Here is a 19,996-nt window from a genome sequence, read left to right as displayed (position 1 = left end):
CATATATTTAAATCAGGTCTCTCCTCTGGCTCGATGCACACCCCCCTTAAACTAACTCGTCTTCCACTTCTTTCCCTCTCTAAAATAGCTTCCATTCGTTTGAGCTATTAAAATTAAATGTAAATAAAATTATATTAAAATATAAGAAAATTTCAAAAGAAATCCATGATGAAATGAAACTAAATCGTGAATTGCAACATGTGATAAACGACATCACGTATAAATTTAACCTCAATTATGGCTTGGGTTATGTAAATTATTAATGGTTTACTTGCATTATGTAATTTCTAATTAAAGTCGAGGTTAATGAGAAATTTGATTATTTGACCTAAAATCTAGAATTCCTTTTCTTCTCCCTTATCTCTCTCGATCTCCCTCTCAATTCTACACTTCTCTTCTTCTTACCCGACGATCCCGTATCGTCCAACTAATGAACCAATGATATTCCCACCACTTACAATAGCACCCAATTCATACAAACGAAGAAAATATAAAATAATTAAATATTAAGAATAAAATAAAATATACAGTAAATCAAATCATAAATAAAAAATATTAAGATATAATACGTAAGATAAATAATAAATAATAAAATAAATGCGAAAGCAATAATAAGATAAATAAGAAATAGCCCAAGGAAAAATAAGAATCTAGAGCTTAGACTTAAAAATAGGTTAAAAAAATAATTTGTTGAAGCCAACCAAAATTTCAAAGCTTTCTTTGCAAAAATCGAGACAAATATAAAAAAATGTCATTTATTATTATTATTATTATTAAGATATTTCTTTCTTTTATTAAAATAATTTGAATTTTGTGCAATAAATATGGAGAAAATTATGGAAGCAATAATTGATTGAAAGGTCTGAATTATTGGGATGGAGGAAGAACATGTGATTGGATGAGACGAGAGGGGATAATAGGAATTTTTTGTTTTTAGGAAATTATATATATATATATATATTAGTCTTAAAAATTATGAGAATAGAAAAATAAAACAAAAATAAGATTTTATATTAATAAAAATTTGATGAAGAAATTAAAAAATATTGTCAAATGCAAACAAAGTAAAAAACGAGCGTTATTATTATTATTATTTATTTTTTATAAAAAAAATTAATTATTCATTTAAGCATTAAAATAAATAAATATATATATATAGTTGAAAGGGCTTTAAAAAATGACTACTTATAGGTTTGACTTGGTGGGAGGAAGTTGAGTATACGAAATGTTTTAAAATTGATAAAAAAAATAATAAAAGTTATTATATGGTTTAAAAGTATGGTTTTGTAAACCCTTTTTTTGAAAGAAAAAAAAACCATGTGTTTCTCTCTTTTTTTCCCTTTTAATTTATTATATTTTAATTGATTTTAGTTTACCAAAATTAATATAATTATTTATTTAATTATAATAAATCAATAATAATTTATTTAAATATATATTAAATTTATTTTGACAAATAAATTTTTATTTATAAATGAAATATTTATTTACTAAAATTATTAATTAAGCTAACATATTTAATTAGTTAAAATTATATATAAAAAAAATAGTTAAATATTTTCATTGTTATATAGTTAAAAAATTATATAATTTCATTAAAAACTTACTTAGTTATTAAAAAAAACAGGAATACAAATTAAATTAGTTTCTTGTCATTATTAAAAAATAAAAAATAATAATAAATAAATAAATAAAATTTTATTTATCATTATTCCCGCGTTGCAGCTTGTAATTAGTTCGATTGCTTATGGTGCTAGCATGGTGATTTTTTTGACGCTTAATGGTCTCGAGCGATCCTTGTGAAGTTCAGGTACTTTTCTTGTCTTTATACGCACGGTTAATAAAATTTAATAAGAAATAAAAGGATTAATAAAATTAAGTATTTAATTTATATGAAATTGTTGTGCACTTATCCGTTGGTGGTTGTGTATAAAATACGAGGTGGAAGCCGGTTTTGTTCCGGGCATCGACAATGGAGAATCAGGCAACGGAAGCGGCGGCGGCTCCTCTGGTGTTTGCCGTTAATCAGCAGAGGTTTGAGCTCACCGCTGTTGACCCTTCCACTACTCTGCTTCACTTTCTGCGCCACTATACTTCTTTCAAGAGTGTCAAGCTTGGCTGTGGTCAAGGTCTCTCTCTCTCTCTAATCAATTACTTAATGAAAAAATGGATTTTCTTTATTTGATTGCGTTCATCGGGTTTGAGTCTATTGAATTCATGACTACGATTGAATAATCTGTTTATATTGATATTGTTCATACCTTGTTTTCGGTGAACTTTGGTTCAAACGGTGATTTGATACATGAAAGAGTACTAGTTAAACGTTCATCACTGTTGTTTGAATTTAAAGATTACTTTTTTTTTTTTAGGTTTCGAATCACTGACTGTCGTGTGAGTTCATGATGTGATTTTTTTTCTTTTTTTTTTACTTTGCATGTCATAAAAGTATCAAAAGTACAAAAACATATCTATGGAGAAAAAAATACGTAAATAATGTAAAAGAGAATATGATTCAATCGTGGGTCCTTTCGATAGCCACATGACTTCACAGGCTTTGTCATAGAACAGTGAACTAGGATCCATCTGTAAACAAAAAAATAGTATGAATGAGTATAGAAATATTCCGTGAGCAGCTTACAAGTAGGTTTATGTAGACTCTTAAGGTTTGTATACCTTATTTACTCCTACTTCAAGGGTGTAAGTTGTCACAATCCGCAATATGATTGTGACCTGAGTAAGTCATCGAGGACGATGGCTAAGTTAAGTGGGGGAGAATGTCACAACCTTACTATGAAGAGAGTAGGTTGTGACCCTCACGCCATGACAAGCAAAGGGGCGTCCCTCAAGAGACGCCCATCCGGCCACATGCGGGCCAACGCAGAAGAATGTCATGATGCGATCGAGGAGGACGATGCATCATCCAACACACCACCACGCAAAGTGGGCATTGAAGACATGTTGAGACACAAGCATAACAGAGACATCAGCATAGACATGAAGGATAAGATAGGCTTGTTGAAGGGCCGAGTAGGGCCCCGGGCCTTAACCTCAAAAGTCGAGGTTTCGGAAGGAATTTGGTCATGCGGTTCGGGAGTTAAGTCCGTCCATATGAAATATGAATGCTCGCCAAGTTTGGTGTCAATCGGACATTGGACGGACAATGCACGACACCGTATGACACCTCACGAAAATCATGTCTACTCCTTTTAGAATGAAAATGGCTCAAAATGTACTATAGGGGTACCATGGTGTTAGCTCTCCACCACCCCTGGGCCCTGTGACCTAAGTGAGCTACCCTGTGGCACATACGTATGTCACAGTGTGGGCGAGCGTGCCGAGACGAGTGTCTCGGGACGACTTCCTTTGAAATGGGTTTTTGAAGGACAGTACCGGACGGCACGGGTGTGCCGGTATTGTGCCCTAGCCCGCGTGTTGGAGGTTGCTACATACACCCGCTATCCGGTACGGTATCCGTAAATGACTCGGCATGGGCACGGGAGGGCCTATGCCTCGATAGAACCCGGATGGATGGATGTTCGGGAAGTCCCGATGAGATGAACGACACGCGGGCCCATTCTCGATGGCATGACCGAACGAGTTATGATGAGCGACGACATCCCGAGACTCGGGATGGCGTCAAGACATATGGACCCTGTCGATGGGGATCGAGATGGCAAGACGAGATGCGACGTTGTATTGAGAGACCTTGGCCCGAGCAGAGGCAAGGTCGAGCCGAATGAGTTGGCCTAGCGTAGAGGCAAGTCGAATGTGTCGCAGATGATTGAACATACACGCACAGGCGGCGTGTATGGTTGAACAAGCTTGGATTCCGCACAAGCGATGTTCGATTGGCGAAGACAAACCTCGCCTAAGGTCCGACGAAGCCACAAAGCCGGGGCGAAAAATATAACGGGGCTTAATTCCCCTTAAGGCTGGTCGTGAGCGTGTATAGATCACGACGCCGCACGGTCAAGAATGCAGGACCGTGACAGTTGGTATCAGAGCCACACTTTGTGTGTCTAGTCGGGCAAGACAGTCAAGAGAAACAAACCCAAGAGTTGATCGAAGACCTTGCAAGTGTGTCAAGAGTGCCGAAGTGGGCAGGACAGTTGCCGGTCAGAATTATAATCAGTTGGGGGTTGAAGCCAAGACTACCCGAAATTCATTAGTGTCGTGTGTCGACACCTCAATATGGGAAGATCTACCCGTCAAGCAAAAAACCAAGCTCACTTGACAAGAGCTTGCAGTTCCGAAGTAAGACAAGGCAGCTGAAACAGAAAGCACCATGATGGTGCCTTCCAAAGAACCATTCACAGTAGAGGAATAGTGTCAGTGGTTGCAAGCAGAGAAGCCGAGAGTCAAAGAAGACAAGCGTCGGCCGAGTGCAAAAACCGTATACAATGTAAGTCCTTATGGGGGGACGACCTTGCTGCAAAGTGGCAGCTGAATTCGAGCGGGGGAGAGCAACATCAATAAGTCTCTCACCCCGTAAAGGTGCTCGGACATATGAGCACACGTGTATTCCTTGAGTCACCACCTTGTGCCTAGGGTGGATGACTCCACCAATAGATGTCAAGACCAGTATCCGCTCGAGAAGTGAGCAACAAGCTGGAAGTTCACGCACAACAGTAGTCACACGATGTGACAAAATACAAAGAGTTGGCCGAAAGTTAGCGCCAACAACTGAAGAGATTGTCGAAGAGTTGACTTTGCTCAATAGGAGAAGTGGTCGCAACCAAAGAGTGTTGCGGCCGGGCTTGCGAGCCCCACCCCAAGGGGTGAATTAATTCACAAGAGAAGTGGTCGCGACCAAAGAGTGTTGCAGCTGGGTTTGCGAGCCCCACCCCGAGGGGTGCACTAGTTCACAGGAGAAGTGGTCGCGACCAAAGAGTGTCGCGGCTGGGCTTGCGAGCCCCACCCTGAGGGGTGCACTAGTTTATGTGATCCGAAGAGGATACACACACTGGGGCCAAGTTGGCCAAAATAGGGCAAGAGTGCCCTCTGAAGTCCATACTTGTTTGGTGAGTGTCTGCAAAGAGAGTCAGCCTCACCCACAACTATGGCAAACGCTGAAGAGTCACGTCTACGTTGCGAGTTTCGGTGGCCGAGTTCAAGATGGGCGAACAACAGAAATAGGTCCGAAGGGGGATAGCCGTAGATAAAGGAACAAGCCTAAGTGAGGACAAGTTCACCCAATAACTGACCAAGTCTAGAGTCAGAACGTGGTGCCACCTGACAAAAGAGAAGTCAGAAGCATCCACTCGAACTTGTCCCAAGTTGGCATAAGACGTCAGCAAGGAGAGCATTATGACAAAAGATCGTCAGGTGCTCAACAATAGAAGATTTTTCTGAAGCACAACCAAATCCAGCGAGTCAAGTCGCCAACAGACAAAGAGTCGGATCGTCATCGGGACGATGCCGAGATTGAGTAGGGGAGAATTTCGTAATAGGTGGGGCGAACGCGCCCGAGAAATTCATCGAGGACGATGACTAAATTAAGTAGGGGAGAATGTCACAATCCGCAATATGATTGTGACCTGAGTAAGTCATCGAGGACGATGACTAAGTTAAGTGGGGGAGAATGTCACAACCTTACTATGAAGAGAGTAGGTTGTGACCCTCACGCCATGACAAGCAAAGGGGCGTCCCTCAAGAGACGCCCATCCGGCCATATGCGGGCCAACGTAGAAGAATGCCATGATGCGATCGAGGAGGACGATGCATCATCCAACACACCACCACGCAAAGTGGGCATTGAAGACATGTTGAGACACAAGCATAACAGAGACATCAGCATAGACATGAAGGACAAGATAGGCTTGTTGAAGGGCCGGGTAGGGTCCTGGGCCTTAACCTCAAAAGTCGAGGTTTCAGAAGGAATTTGGTCATGCGGTTCGGGAGTTAAGTCCGTCCATATGAAATATGAATGCTCGCCAAGTTTGGTATCAATCGGACATTGGACGGACAATGCACGACACCGTATGACACCTCACGAAAATCATGTCTACTCCTTTTAGAATGAAAATGGCTCAAAATGTACTATAGGGGGTACCATGGTGTTAGCTCTCCACCACCCCTGGGCCCTGTGGCCTACGTGAGCTACCCTGTGGCACATACGTATGTCACAGTGTGGGCGAGCGTGCCGAGACGAGTGTCTCGGGACGACTTCCTTTGAAATGGGTTTTTGAAGGACAGTACCGGACGGCACGGGTGTGCCGGTATTGCGCCCTAGCCCGCGTGTCGGAGGTTGCTACATACACCCGCTATCCGGTACGGTATCCGCAAATGACTCGGCATGGGCACGGGAGGGCCTATGCCTCGATAGAACCCGGATGGATGGATGTTCGGGAAGTCCCGATGAGATGAACGACACGTGGGCCCATTCTCGATGGCATGACCGAACGAGTTATGATGAGCGACGACATCCCGAGACTCGGGACGGCGTCAAGACATATGGACCCTGTCGATGGGGATCGAGGTGGCAAGACGAGATGCGACGTTGTATTGAGAGACCTTGGCCCGAGCAGAGGCAAGGTCGAGCCGAATGCGTTGGCCTAGCGTAGAGGCAAGTCGGATGTGTCGCAGATGATTGAACATACACGCACAGGCGGCGTGTGTGGTTGAACAAGCTTGAATTCCGCACAAGCGATGTTCGATTGGCGAAGGCAAACCTCGCCTAAGGTCCGACGAAGCCACAAAGCCGGGGCGAAAAATATAATGGGGCTTAATTCCCCTTAAGGCTGGTCGTGAGCATGTATAGATCACGACGCCGCACGGTCAAGAATGTAGGACCGTGACAGTTGGTATCAGAGCCACACTTTGTGTGTCTAGTCGGGCAAGACAGTCAAGAGAAACAAACCCAAGAGTTGATCGAAGACCTTGCAAGTGTGTCAAGAGTGCCGTAATGGGCAGGACAGTTGCCGGTCAGAATTATAATCAGTTGGGGGTTGAAGCCAAGACTACCCGAATTTCATTAGTGTCGTGTGTCGACACCTCAATATGGGAAGATCTACCCGTCAAGCAAAAACCAAGCTCACCTGAGAAGAGCTTGCAGTTTCGAAGTAGACAAGACAGATGAAACAGAAAGCACCATGACGGTGCCTTCCAAAGAACCATTCACATTGGAGGAATAGTGTCAGTGGTTGCAAGCAGAGAAGCCGAGAGCCAAGAAAAGACAAACGTCGGCCGAGTGCAAGAGCCGTATACAATGTGAGTCCTTATGGGGGGACGACCTTGCTGCAAAGAGGCAGCTGAGTTCGAGCGGGGAAGAGCAACATCAATAAGTCTCTCACCCCGTAAAGGTGCTCGGACATACGAGCACACGTGTATTCCTTGAGTCACCACCTTGTGCCTAGGGTGGATGACTCCACCAACAGATGTCAAGACCAGTATCCGCTCGGGAAGTGAGCAACAAGCTGGAAGTTCACACACAACAGTAGTCACACGATGTGACAAAATACAAAGAGTTGGCCGAAAGTTAGCGCCAACAAAGGAAGAGACTGTCAAAGAGTTGACTTTGCTCAATAGGAGGAGTGGTCGCAACCAAAGAGTGTTGCGGCCGGGCTTTCGAGCCGCACCCCAAGGGGGTGAATTAATTCATAGGAGAAGTGGTCGCAACCAAAGAGTGTCGCGGCTGGGCTTGCGAGCCCCACCCCGAGGGGTGCACTAGTTTATGTGATCCAAAGAGGATGCACACACTGGGGCCAAGTTGGCCAAAATAGGGCAAAAGTGCCCTCTGAAGTCCATACTTGTCTGGTGAGTGTCTGCAAAGAGAGTCAGCCTCACCCACAACTATGGCAAACGCTGAAGAGTCACGTCTACGTTGCGAGTCTCGGTGGCCGAGTCCAAGATGGGCGAACAACAGAAATAGGTCCGAATGGGGATAGCTGTAGATAAAGGAACAAGCCTAAGTGAGGACAAGTTCACCCAACAACTGACCAAGTCAAGAGTCAGAACGTGGTGCCACCTGACAAAAGAGAAGTCAGAAGCATCCACTCGAACTTGTCCCAAGTTGGCATAAGACGTCAGCAGGGAGAGCATTATGACAAAAGATCGTCAGGTGCTCGACAATAGAAGATTTTTCTGAAGCACAACCAAATCCAGCGAGTCAAGTCGCCAACAGACAAAGAGTCGGATCGTCATCGGGACGATGCCGAGATTGAGTAGGGGAGAACTTCACAATAGGTGGGGCGAACGCGCCCGAGAAAGTCATCGAGGACGATGACTAAATCAAGTAGGGGAGAATGTCACAATCCGCAATATGATTGTGACTCGAGTAAGTCATCGAGGACGATGACTAAGTTAAGTGGGGGAGAATGTCACAACCTTACTATGAAGAGAGTAGGTTGTGACCCTCACGCCATGACAAGCAAAGGGGCGTCCCTCAAGAGACGCCCATCCGGCCATATGCGGGCCAACGTAGAAGAATGCCATGATGCGATCGAGGAGGACGATGCATCATCCAACACACCACCACGCAAAGTGGGCATTGAAGACATGTTGAGACACAAGCATAACAGAGACATCAGCATAGACATGAAGGACAAGATAGGCTTGTTGAAGGGCCGGGTAGGGCCCCGGGCCTTAACCTCAAAAGTCGAGGTTCCGGAAGGAATTTGGTCATGCGGTTCGGGAGTTAAGTCCGTCCATATGAAATATGAATGCTCGCCAAGTTTGGTGTCAATCGGACATGGGACGGACAATGCACGACACCGTATGACACCTCACGAAAATCATGTCTACTCCTGGTAGAATGAAAATGGCTCAAAATGTACTATAGGGGGTACCATGGTGTTAGCTCTCCACCACCCCTGGGCCCTGTGGCCTAAGTGAGCTACCCTGTGGCACATACGTGTGTCACAGTGTGGGCGAGCGTGCCGAGACGAGTGTCTCGGGGCGACTTCCTTTGAAATGGGTTTTTGAAGGACAGTACCGGACGGCACGGGTGTGCCGGTATTGCGCCCTAGCCCGCGTGTTGGAGGTTGCTACATACACCCGCTATCCGGTACGGTATCCGTAAATGACTCGGCATGGGCACGGGAGGGCCTATGCCTCGATAGAACCCGGATGGATGGATGTTCGGGAAGTCCCGATGAGATGAACGACACGCGGGCCCATTCTCGATGGCATGACCGAACGAGTTATGATGAGCGACGACATCCCGAGACTCGGGATGGCGTCAAGACATATGGACCCTGTCGATGGGGATCGAGATGGCAAGACGAGATGCGACGTTGTATTGAGAGACCTTGGCCCGAGCAGAGGCAAGGTCGAGCTGAATGAGTTGGCCTAGCGTAGAGGCAAGTCGGATGTGTCGCAGATGATTGAACATACACGCACAGGCGGCATGTGTGGTTGAACAAGCTTGGATTCCGCACAAGCGATGTTCGATTGGCGAAGACAAACCTCGCCTAAGGTCCGACGAAGCCACAAAGCCGGGGCGAAAAATATAACGGGGCTTAATTCTCCTTAAGGCTGGTCGTGAGCGTGTATAGATCACGACGCCGCACTGTCAAGAATGCAGGACCGTGACATAAGCCACCCATTGAGGTGTAGTCGAGTTGTCAAGGTGTACTTAGCCTCTCATTTTCTACTCTCCATGGTCTATCTAGTCATCGTGCTTCCTACTCATAGGTTGGTGTGCCCTTGTTTGTTTTGGGCTTTATAGAAGTCTAATAGGTATGGTGCAGTCGCAACTCACTATAGGTAACCTCTCAATCTCCCTATATCTCCATACGTGCCTACTACTAAGCACTAACTAGAAGTTCCCCAAATGAAACCTAACGAATTCCAATATTCTCTTAGCATTCTAGGCTCTTAAATAGTGTAAGGTTAGCTCCCTACTAAGCACAACTGGAGCTCTCTCAGTAATATTCTCTAGTGTGTCATAGACTCTAAGTGGGTGACGTCACGTTCCTATATGCTAAGTAGATCATCACTAGTCGAGTGAGTTTACGTTCTAGCCATCCCTACAAAGGCCTAGTTGACTCATAATATCATAACAGACCCTAAACATGGTTGGTCCAGTAAATCATAAGCTAAGACTAGGTTATACATATCATACGTATCGTCTAGGTCGCATAGGATCTAGGTCATACATCATTCATGCATTAAAGAAAATCTAGAAGAAATCTGTGTAAAATTAGCCAAAATCAGGCGAGAAACCAAAATCTGATCCGGTCTGACCGTACCGGCTCACTTGAACCGTATCTTTATCTTCCAGACGGACCAACCCCGCCCGGCTGCTTCCTCCGTCTTTGCTTCGCCGATTCTTGAAACAAGCAAGATAATGCTCTCTGAAACTCGCGGAATGTCCAAAAATTCATACCTTCAAACCAAACTCGATCTTCTCGTTCAAGCGCCCTTGGCCTATGAATTTTTCACCGACGTTGTTGAGCTCCTCCCGGTGAGTCTGTAGCCACAAGAATCGTCCGTTTTCGTTAAGAAATCGCATGGGGAATACTCAGGAAAAATCCACGAAGAAATCACCTAACTCAAATCCGGTTATTGGCTTCCTTGAGCTCCTTGGTCCAATTCCCTTCGCCACGCTCTCGTTCAATGTTTTTGCAACGAAACCCCCATGAATTTGAGGCCCGGCGCTTGCTCAAACTCCACTAATTCGCAGCTCAACTCCTCCGGCAACCGTGGGTATAGTTCTCGAGTTTTCCCTCTCTCAATGAACATTCCCATCGGAATCCGTGGCCCTCTATTGATTTAAGCTTCCCCGAACGCCCCAAATCCACAAAAATCTGGCTGCTAATCGGGGTTGGTATCCTACTTCCTCCTCCTCACATTGCGTCTGTCGCCGGCCAGAGTACGACTGGCGATTGTTCAACTGCCGCCTTTTTTTGTGTAACATTTATTTATTCCCTTTTAAAAATATTCCCCTTTTGTTAATATTAAAAAACTCGGGACATCACATGTTCTGTTCCAACTATTCGTCTATTTTTTACCATGGAAATGGGAGGATTGGATTCAATTTCTAATTGATCATTAGCACACTATTCTACTCTGCCGAAAGCATTACATGGAATTTCATTTGATCCAACTCTGTTGACATGATTGGTTATTTTGAAATGTAGGCGGTTGTGGTGCCTGTATTGTTCTACTGTCCAAATACGATCCTTTGTTAGACAAGGTCGAAGATTATACAGTAAGCTCATGCCTCACCTTGCTTGGTAGTATACATGGCTGTTCAATTACAACCAGTGAAGGTATTGGGAATAGCAAGGATGGGTTCCACTCAATTCATCAAAGGTTTGCTGGCTTTTATGCTTCCCAGTGTGGCTTTTGTACCCCTGGAATGTGTGTTTCACTCTGTTCTGCTCTCGTCAATGCTGAAAAGACCAATCGACCTGAGCCCTCACCGGGATTCTCAAAACTTACGGTTTCTGAAGCTGAAAAGGCTATTTCTGGAAACCTCTGCCGCTGTACAGGATACAGGCCAATTGCTGATGCCTGTAAGAGTTTTGCTTCTGATGTTGACATGGAGGATTTGGGGATAAACGCGTTCTGGCAAAAGGGATGTGGTGAAGTAGATAAATCGAGTAAATTGCCTCCTTATGATCCAAATAATGGACCGTGCTTATTTCCTGAATTTTTAAAAANACTGGAGCTCTCTCAGTAATATTCTCTAGTGTGTCATAGACTCTAAGTGGGTGACGTCACGTTCCTATATGCTAAGTAGATCATCACTAGTCGAGTGAGTTTACGTTCTAGCCATCCCTACAAAGGCCTAGTTGACTCATAATATCATAACAGACCCTAAACATGGTTGGTCCAGTAAATCATAAGCTAAGACTAGGTTATACATATCATACGTATCGTCTAGGTCGCATAGGATCTAGGTCATACATCATTCATGCATTAAAGAAAATCTAGAAGAAATCTGTGTAAAATTAGCCAAAATCAGGCGAGAAACCAAAATCTGATCCGGTCTGACCGTACCGGCTCACTTGAACCGTATCTTTATCTTCCAGACGGACCAACCCCGCCCGGCTGCTTCCTCCGTCTTTGCTTCGCCGATTCTTGAAACAAGCAAGATAATGCTCTCTGAAACTCGCGGAATGTCCAAAAATTCATACCTTCAAACCAAACTCGATCTTCTCGTTCAAGCGCCCTTGGCCTATGAATTTTTCACCGACGTTGTTGAGCTCCTCCCGGTGAGTCTGTAGCCACAAGAATCGTCCGTTTTCGTTAAGAAATCGCATGGGGAATACTCAGGAAAAATCCACGAAGAAATCACCTAACTCAAATCCGGTTATTGGCTTCCTTGAGCTCCTTGGTCCAATTCCCTTCGCCACGCTCTCGTTCAATGTTTTTGCAACGAAACCCCCATGAATTTGAGGCCCGGCGCTTGCTCAAACTCCACTAATTCGCAGCTCAACTCCTCCGGCAACCGTGGGTATAGTTCTCGAGTTTTCCCTCTCTCAATGAACATTCCCATCGGAATCCGTGGCCCTCTATTGATTTAAGCTTCCCCGAACGCCCCAAATCCACAAAAATCTGGCTGCTAATCGGGGTTGGTATCCTACTTCCTCCTCCTCACATTGCGTCTGTCGCCGGCCAGAGTACGACTGGCGATTGTTCAACTGCCGCCTTTTTTTGTGTAACATTTATTTATTCCCTTTTAAAAATATTCCCCTTTTGTTAATATTAAAAAACTCGGGACATCACATGTTCTGTTCCAACTATTCGTCTATTTTTTACCATGGAAATGGGAGGATTGGATTCAATTTCTAATTGATCATTAGCACACTATTCTACTCTGCCGAAAGCATTACATGGAATTTCATTTGATCCAACTCTGTTGACATGATTGGTTATTTTGAAATGTAGGCGGTTGTGGTGCCTGTATTGTTCTACTGTCCAAATACGATCCTTTGTTAGACAAGGTCGAAGATTATACAGTAAGCTCATGCCTCACCTTGCTTGGTAGTATACATGGCTGTTCAATTACAACCAGTGAAGGTATTGGGAATAGCAAGGATGGGTTCCACTCAATTCATCAAAGGTTTGCTGGCTTTTATGCTTCCCAGTGTGGCTTTTGTACCCCTGGAATGTGTGTTTCACTCTGTTCTGCTCTCGTCAATGCTGAAAAGACCAATCGACCTGAGCCCTCACCGGGATTCTCAAAACTTACGGTTTCTGAAGCTGAAAAGGCTATTTCTGGAAACCTCTGCCGCTGTACAGGATACAGGCCAATTGCTGATGCCTGTAAGAGTTTTGCTTCTGATGTTGACATGGAGGATTTGGGGATAAACGCGTTCTGGCAAAAGGGATGTGGTGAAGTAGATAAATCGAGTAAATTGCCTCCTTATGATCCAAATAATGGACCGTGCTTATTTCCTGAATTTTTAAAAAAGGAAATAAGGTCTATCCCTTTTGTGGAGTCTCAAGGTTGTTCCTGGTTTAATCCCGTTAGTATTGAGGATCTGAACAGACTACTGGGACGTGATGATTCTAGTAATATAAGCAAAATGAAGTTAGTCGTCGGCAACACTGAAGTCGGATACTACAAAGAATTTGAACATGTTGATAGGTACATTAATCTTAAATACATCCCTGAGCTTTCAGTTATCAGAATAGATTCAACAGGAATAGAGATTGGTGCGACTGTGACAATTGCAAAAGCTATTGAGGCTCTGAAAAGTAATAACCATGAAACGTCCTCAGTAGGTGAGCTAGTGTTCAATAAACTGGCCGACCACATGGAGAAAATTGCTTCCAGTTTTGTACGAAATATTGCCAGTATCGGAGGAAACTTATTGATGGCACAAAGAAAACAATTTCCTTCAGATATTGCCACAATACTTCTTGCTGCGGGTTCCATGATAACTATATTAACTGGTTTCAGCCAAGAAACTATTATGTTGGATGAGTTTCTCAAGAGACCTCCACTGGGTCCGAAATGTGTACTTTCAAGTGTTAAGATTCCAAATTGGGATTCAGTTCGGGATGTTTACTCAAATGATTCTACTGTCATGTTTGATAGTTTTAGAGCTTCTCCACGACCCCTTGGAAATGCACTGCCGTATCTGAATGCTGCTTTCTTGGCTGCAATCTCCCCATGTAAAAATTCCAATGGGATCATATTAAATAGCTGTCACCTGGCTTTTGGAGCATATGGGACCAAACATGCCATTAGAGCAAGAAAGATTGAAGAATTTCTAGCTGGAAAAGTTATTGATTATAATGTCATACATGAAGCTATCTCATTGACTGGAGCCACTATAGTTCCTGAAAAGGGCACTTCATATCCTGCTTACCGGACAAGCTTAGCAGTTGGCTTTCTTTTTGAGTTCTTAAGCTCCTTGGTCGATGAAAAAGCTGCAATCGGTAGAGATTACCTAGATGGATGCAGGAATGCTTCGTCAACACGACCTGAAAATTTTAATTCAAACCACAGCCTACTTGGTTATGATAAAACTGCTACTCTACTATCATCTGGAAAGCAGACATTGGAATTGAGTTCAGAATATTATCCAGTCGGAGATACCATTATAAAATCTGGAGCTGCCATTCAAGCTTCAGGTACTTTATATCTTGTAATAATATGAAGTTAAACTTTCATGAATGAAATTGTCTTAGTTAACCTCGTGAGCATTGAACATTCACAAACTCTAGAATCTTTTGTAGCAAAACTTGTCTGCATGGCAGGGACGTAAATGAGTCAGAACTTGTACATGTGGGTGTTTGACCTCAGTCTAAGTTGACACATTTTGCTACCTTTATTTCCATGGACTCAAAGGCGCGTGCCTTTTATCTCATTTGAATTAGATTTAGTATCTCCCCATTCTGAACTTCTTTCATTTTCAACTTCGGCTTTGATCGAGTCTACTTAGTGTCAGATGTCTCATATTACCTAGTTGTTATACTTCCAATACTGCTTCAAGTTAAGGCTTACATGTTCAAAGCCGATTCTTCACTTGATAATTTAGACTTATACTCATAATATTTAGCGTTCCATGTTCTTTTAAGTCTATTTATTTGACATGATTTCTTGTTCTCAAGTATTAGGAAACCAATGTAAATATGCTTATGAATATTTTAGGCGAGGCTATCTATGTGGATGATATTCCTTCACCAACAAATTGCCTATATGGAGCATTCATATATAGTACAAAGCCTTTGGCACGGATAAAGGGTCTTACTTTTCCTCCCAAATCACAACCAGAGGGAGTTGTCGCTGTTATTTCCGCCAAAGATATTCCTGTGGGTGGACATAACATTGGAGTTAGAACCATTTTTGGTGACGAAATTCTGTTTGCAGATAAGTTGACTGAGGGTGCAAGTCAGCAACTAGCCATCGTGGTAATTCGAATTTCTCATGATTCGTTTATAGCAACTTCAATCATAGGAGGAACCCTTACTTGCTGAGGTGCTTCATACCTATCCACATTTTTTGTAGGTTGCAGATACTCAGAAACATGCGGATGTGGCTGCAGAAAATGTAGTAGTGGATTATGACACAGATAATTTGGAGGCACCTATTCTTTCTGTAGAAGATGCTGTCAAGAGGTCAAGCTTCTTTGACGTTCCTCCATCTTTTATTCCAGAACAGATTGGTGATATATCAAAAGGAATGGCTGAAGCAGACAATCATATTAACGCAGCTCAGGTACCTTCTACAATGAATTGCTTGGCCACAATATAATCATGGTAGTGGTTAGAGATTCAACCATGGCCTACTTAACCGTTTCTCACACCAAAAAAAATAGTTTCTAACTATTCTGCTACAGATGTTATTAGTTATTATCTATCCTAAAGATAGGTCATTTCTCCTAATCGTTTTCATAAATATTTACATCCAGATCAGACTTGGATCACAATATTATTTTTATATGGAGACCCATTCTGCACTTGCCATTCCAGATGAAGATAACTGCATGGTAGTCTACAGTTCAAGCCAATGGCCAGCTAATGCGCATTCTGTTATTGCAAAATGCCTCGGTGTTCCTGAGCATAATGTCCGTGTAATTACGAGAAGGGTTGGAGGAGGCTTTGGTGGAAAGGCCTTGAAGTCTATGGTTGTGAGTACCTGCTGCCAACTCTATGTGCAATTAACTATTGAAAAACGGTTCTTCACTGGTGCATTTCTTTGAACTGCCAAGTAAAACAAGATTTTCCATTTCCATTGGAAATTTTCTGGGTTGACTTACTAGTAATAGTGTTTTCTCAATATGCGGGGAACAGAAATCAAGTATATATATGCAATTATGATTTTACTCCCAAGTAGTCCTTGCATGCCAGTTTCAAAGCAGTGAATTTTGTTGAAAGCTTTATTATGTTTTCAATTCGGTTATATTCTTAGTTAGTAGGATGATGATACATTGAATCAAATAATAAGATAGTTGTGTATCAGAGCTCAAACTTCTCATGATTTTTAACATCGTTATATTCTTCATTATTTATTTATGTTCAACACTTTCACTTCTATTGTTTCCCTATAGTTTACTTTCAACCTTCTCACTTCTCTTTTTCTTGCCAATGTTCTCAATATTTTCCCAAGCATGAATGACACTCTAACATATGAGTTCTTGCCTTTTAACAATTATGTTGTTTAGGTTGCTTCCGCATGTGCACTTGCAGCTCACAAGTTACGTTGTCCAGTCAGGATTTACCTTAATCGAAAGACTGACATGGTAATGGCAGGAGGGAGACATCCAATGAAAGTAACTTACAGTGTGGGTTTCAAATCTAACGGTAAAATTACAGGATGTCAATTAGATATATTGGTTGATGCAGGGATGAATACTGATATAAGTCCAATTATGCCAAGCTTCATTGTCAATGGACTTAAGAAGTATGATTGGGGTGCTTTGTCTTTTGATATAAAAGTATGCAAGACAAACTATCCAAGCAGATCTATGATGCGAGCCCCTGGAGATGTACAAGGATCCTTTATTGCTGAAGCGATAATTGAACATGTAGCATCTACTCTTTGCATGGATGTCGATACTATCCGAAAAGTAAATCTGCATACGTTTAACAGCCTCAAAAAATTCTACAAGAGTGCAGGTGAACCTCAAGATTACACCTTACCTTCAATTTGGGATAGGTTAGCCACATCTTCATGCCTGAAACAAAGAACAGAAATGGTAGATAAATTTAATAGCAGCAACATTTGGAAAAAAAGAGGTCTTTCTCGAATTCCTATCGTGCAAGAGATGACATTGAGACCAACCCCAGGGAAAGTGAGCATTCTAACTGATGGTTCTGTTGTTGTGGAAGTTGGGGGTATTGAAATTGGTCAGGGGCTGTGGACGAAGGTTAGACAGATGGTTACGTATACCCTTAGCTCAATTAAATGTGATGGAACCAGTGACCTGTTGGAAAAGGTGAGAGTGGTTCAATCTGATACCATTGCTTTAATACAAGGAGGGGGTACATATGCGAGTACTACCTCCGAATCAAGCTGTGAGGCAGTTAGACTTTGCTGCAATATATTGGTGAAGAGACTAACACCTCTCAAGAAAAGGCTGGAGGAGAGTGGTTCGGTTAAATGGGATGTTCTTATAAGTCAGGTTGTTGTCTGCTCTGCATCATCTCATAGAACATTTTATGATTAAGCAATCATGTTTTCTTTCTATGATGTCTTTTCTTCCTATAGTTTGGAGATATTATCTTTCTAATTGTGGGAGTAACATCCATGATCAAGTGTTATTGATTCACATGCTTCTTTCTGAAAGTTTTATTATTAGATGTTCACATGAAATTAGTTTCTTTAAAAAAATTCCTAACTTCTAAACAATTATTTGAAGCTCCTAGATGTAGTGCACAAAGTTTTTTCTGATATTTTTTATGAATTCTCCGTGGACATAGTGATTTGTTTTCCTCTTTTTTATGCTTTATGGAACTACTGACCCTTGAACTTTCCGAACTCCACATTTTCATGAGACCTGTTGTTGAGTTGAACACATGTTGAAGGTCTTCGTGTTTTGGTTTTATACATTGTATATTCTATTCATGAAACTAAGTGGCAGCCATGTGCCCCTTCTTTAGTCTGATAGTTGATTTGTAATTATGCATTGTTTGTTCCTTAAGTGAGCAGTTTTCTTACCACATAAGAATATTGTTGGACATTTGATTGAGGACATATCCTTGGGTGCACAACACCGTTGACATTTCTTGTTGGAAAAACTGCAGGCAAACTTGCAAGCAGTGGATTTATCAGTTAATTCTTTGTATGTTCCTGACTTTGTTTCAAGGAGCTACTTAAACTATGCAGCTGCAGTGAGTGAGGCACGTCCATTAACATCTCCTTTTGTGTTTATTGTATCAACATTTTCAAGTTAAAAAGAAGCAGTTGGCTGCTACTTCAATGCCACTTTATTTTACTGCAAAGTTCAATTCACCAAATTCATGCCTTGACAGGTGGAGCTTCATCTTCTCACGGGAGAAACCACAATTTTGCGTTCAGATATTATCCATGATTGTGGACGAAGCGTCAATCCTGCTGTAGATTTGGGACAGGTTAATAGCTACACTAAGCACAAAATTAAGTTCCTAATTTGTTTTTTAATCTCTTAAGTTTTGAGTTTGGAGGCTTTTAAGTTTCATATACCTATTTGTAAGTGGGGGTAGATTGATCGGATATCCAAGGGGCAGATCTTCTAATGATCAAGAATCATTCTGTGCAGATTGAAGGAGCCTTTGTTCAAGGAATTGGATTTTTTATGTCAGAGGAATACCTCACAAATCCTGATGGACTAGTTATTACTGACAGCACATGGACTTACAAAATTCCTACGATTGACACCATTCCAAAACAGTTGAATGTTGAAATTTTGAACTCTGGACGTCATAAAAACCACATCCTCTCTTCAAAAGGTAAGTTTAAACTTCATTGACTTTTGATTATAGGTTGGAAGAGAATGTAATTCCCTTGCGCTTCGAAGATCATTCCCATAGATATTTTTCTTGATTCCTCTGCAGAGTCCAATTGACTTTACTTTTCATTTGCTCTGTTGTAGACGTTAGTAGACTTTTTCTTTTATACGGTTTTTGGTTTTTCAGCTAAGGCCTCATGCAAAACACTAAAATATGCATTGGAATTATAGGTTCCACCATCATATGCAGGCTTAACGCAGAAGTAAGAAAGGAAAAACGATAGCATTTAACAAGATGAGTAGTAAAAACTGTTTCTAAGACACATCCAAATAGTAAAAAAGCATGTATAGGATCTGTTTGGAACGACTTTCTAAATATTTACGGAAGTGTTTGCCCTTAAACAGTCATTCCAAACTGGTTCCTAATTTATTGATATGGAGGAAAGTGGTAGCAATTGTAGTGAGGGTGAGAAATCTGTGTATATTGATGTTGTAGAAGGGTTTATTTGAAGTGGGATTTAATTAAATGAAATGCATTTGTGCAGCTTCAGGAGAATCACCATTGCTTCTAGCTGCATCAGTCCACTGTGCAACACGAGCTGCTATTAAAGAGGCACGAAAACAGATATGTACATGGAAACGTCGAGATGAGTCTGGTTACGCGTTACAGCTAGATGTTCCAGCTACCATGCCTGTTGTTAAAGAGCTCTGTGGGCTGGACTCTGTGGAAAGTTACCTGAAATGGATCAAGGAATGGAGAAGCACAGTGAGCTGATCACAAACTTTTCCTCCCAAAACACAAGTCATGCCAATAAATTCATGATAATGAATGTAATGCACTTTCTCATTTTCTAAGTTTATTTGCAGCAGATAAATAAATAGGACTACAAAGATCATGGGTTACTTGTGATTTTACTTTTCAAGTGAGGGCTATTAGTGCTAGTCGAACTCGAGTAAAAAAACGTTTCTTATTTACTTCTTGACCTTTGTGACATGAAATATAACTTTGCATTGAAGTAACGAAAAGAGATTATTGCTCTAACATGCGAATGCAAAAACGACAAAAGAAAAACAACAAAAACTAAAATCAAAGGGGAGCTAAAAAAGGTTTGTGTTTAAGGCAATGATGGACTCTTAAATTATGGGAAATGTAGAGGCCAGAGCAG

The 19,996-nt window shown here is 42.1% G+C and overlaps 1 protein-coding gene across 1 annotated transcript; it reads left to right on the top strand.

The window, feature by feature from the left end:
* Positions 1-1,957: 1,957 nt before the first annotated feature.
* Positions 1,958-19,655, top strand: LOC111459732 (indole-3-acetaldehyde oxidase-like). Its single transcript, XM_023102761.1, has 13 exons — positions 1,958-2,129; positions 11,082-11,622; positions 12,174-12,315; positions 12,410-12,569; positions 12,838-14,532; positions 15,053-15,312; positions 15,410-15,619; positions 15,813-16,031; positions 16,566-17,525; positions 18,148-18,243; positions 18,376-18,474; positions 18,642-18,831; positions 19,376-19,655. Exons 1-13 carry the CDS (start codon positions 1,973-1,975, stop codon positions 19,603-19,605), a joined length of 4,959 nt encoding a protein of 1,652 aa, XP_022958529.1. The 5' UTR covers positions 1,958-1,972; the 3' UTR covers positions 19,606-19,655.
* The last annotated feature ends 341 nt before the right edge of the window (positions 19,656-19,996 follow it).

The sequence above is a fragment of the Cucurbita moschata genome, unplaced genomic scaffold, assembly GCF_002738365.1.
Source record: "Cucurbita moschata cultivar Rifu unplaced genomic scaffold, Cmos_1.0 Cmo_Scf00022, whole genome shotgun sequence".
Lineage (NCBI taxonomy): Eukaryota > Viridiplantae > Streptophyta > Magnoliopsida > Cucurbitales > Cucurbitaceae > Cucurbita > Cucurbita moschata.
This window is presented reverse-complemented; position numbering and strand designations above follow the sequence as displayed.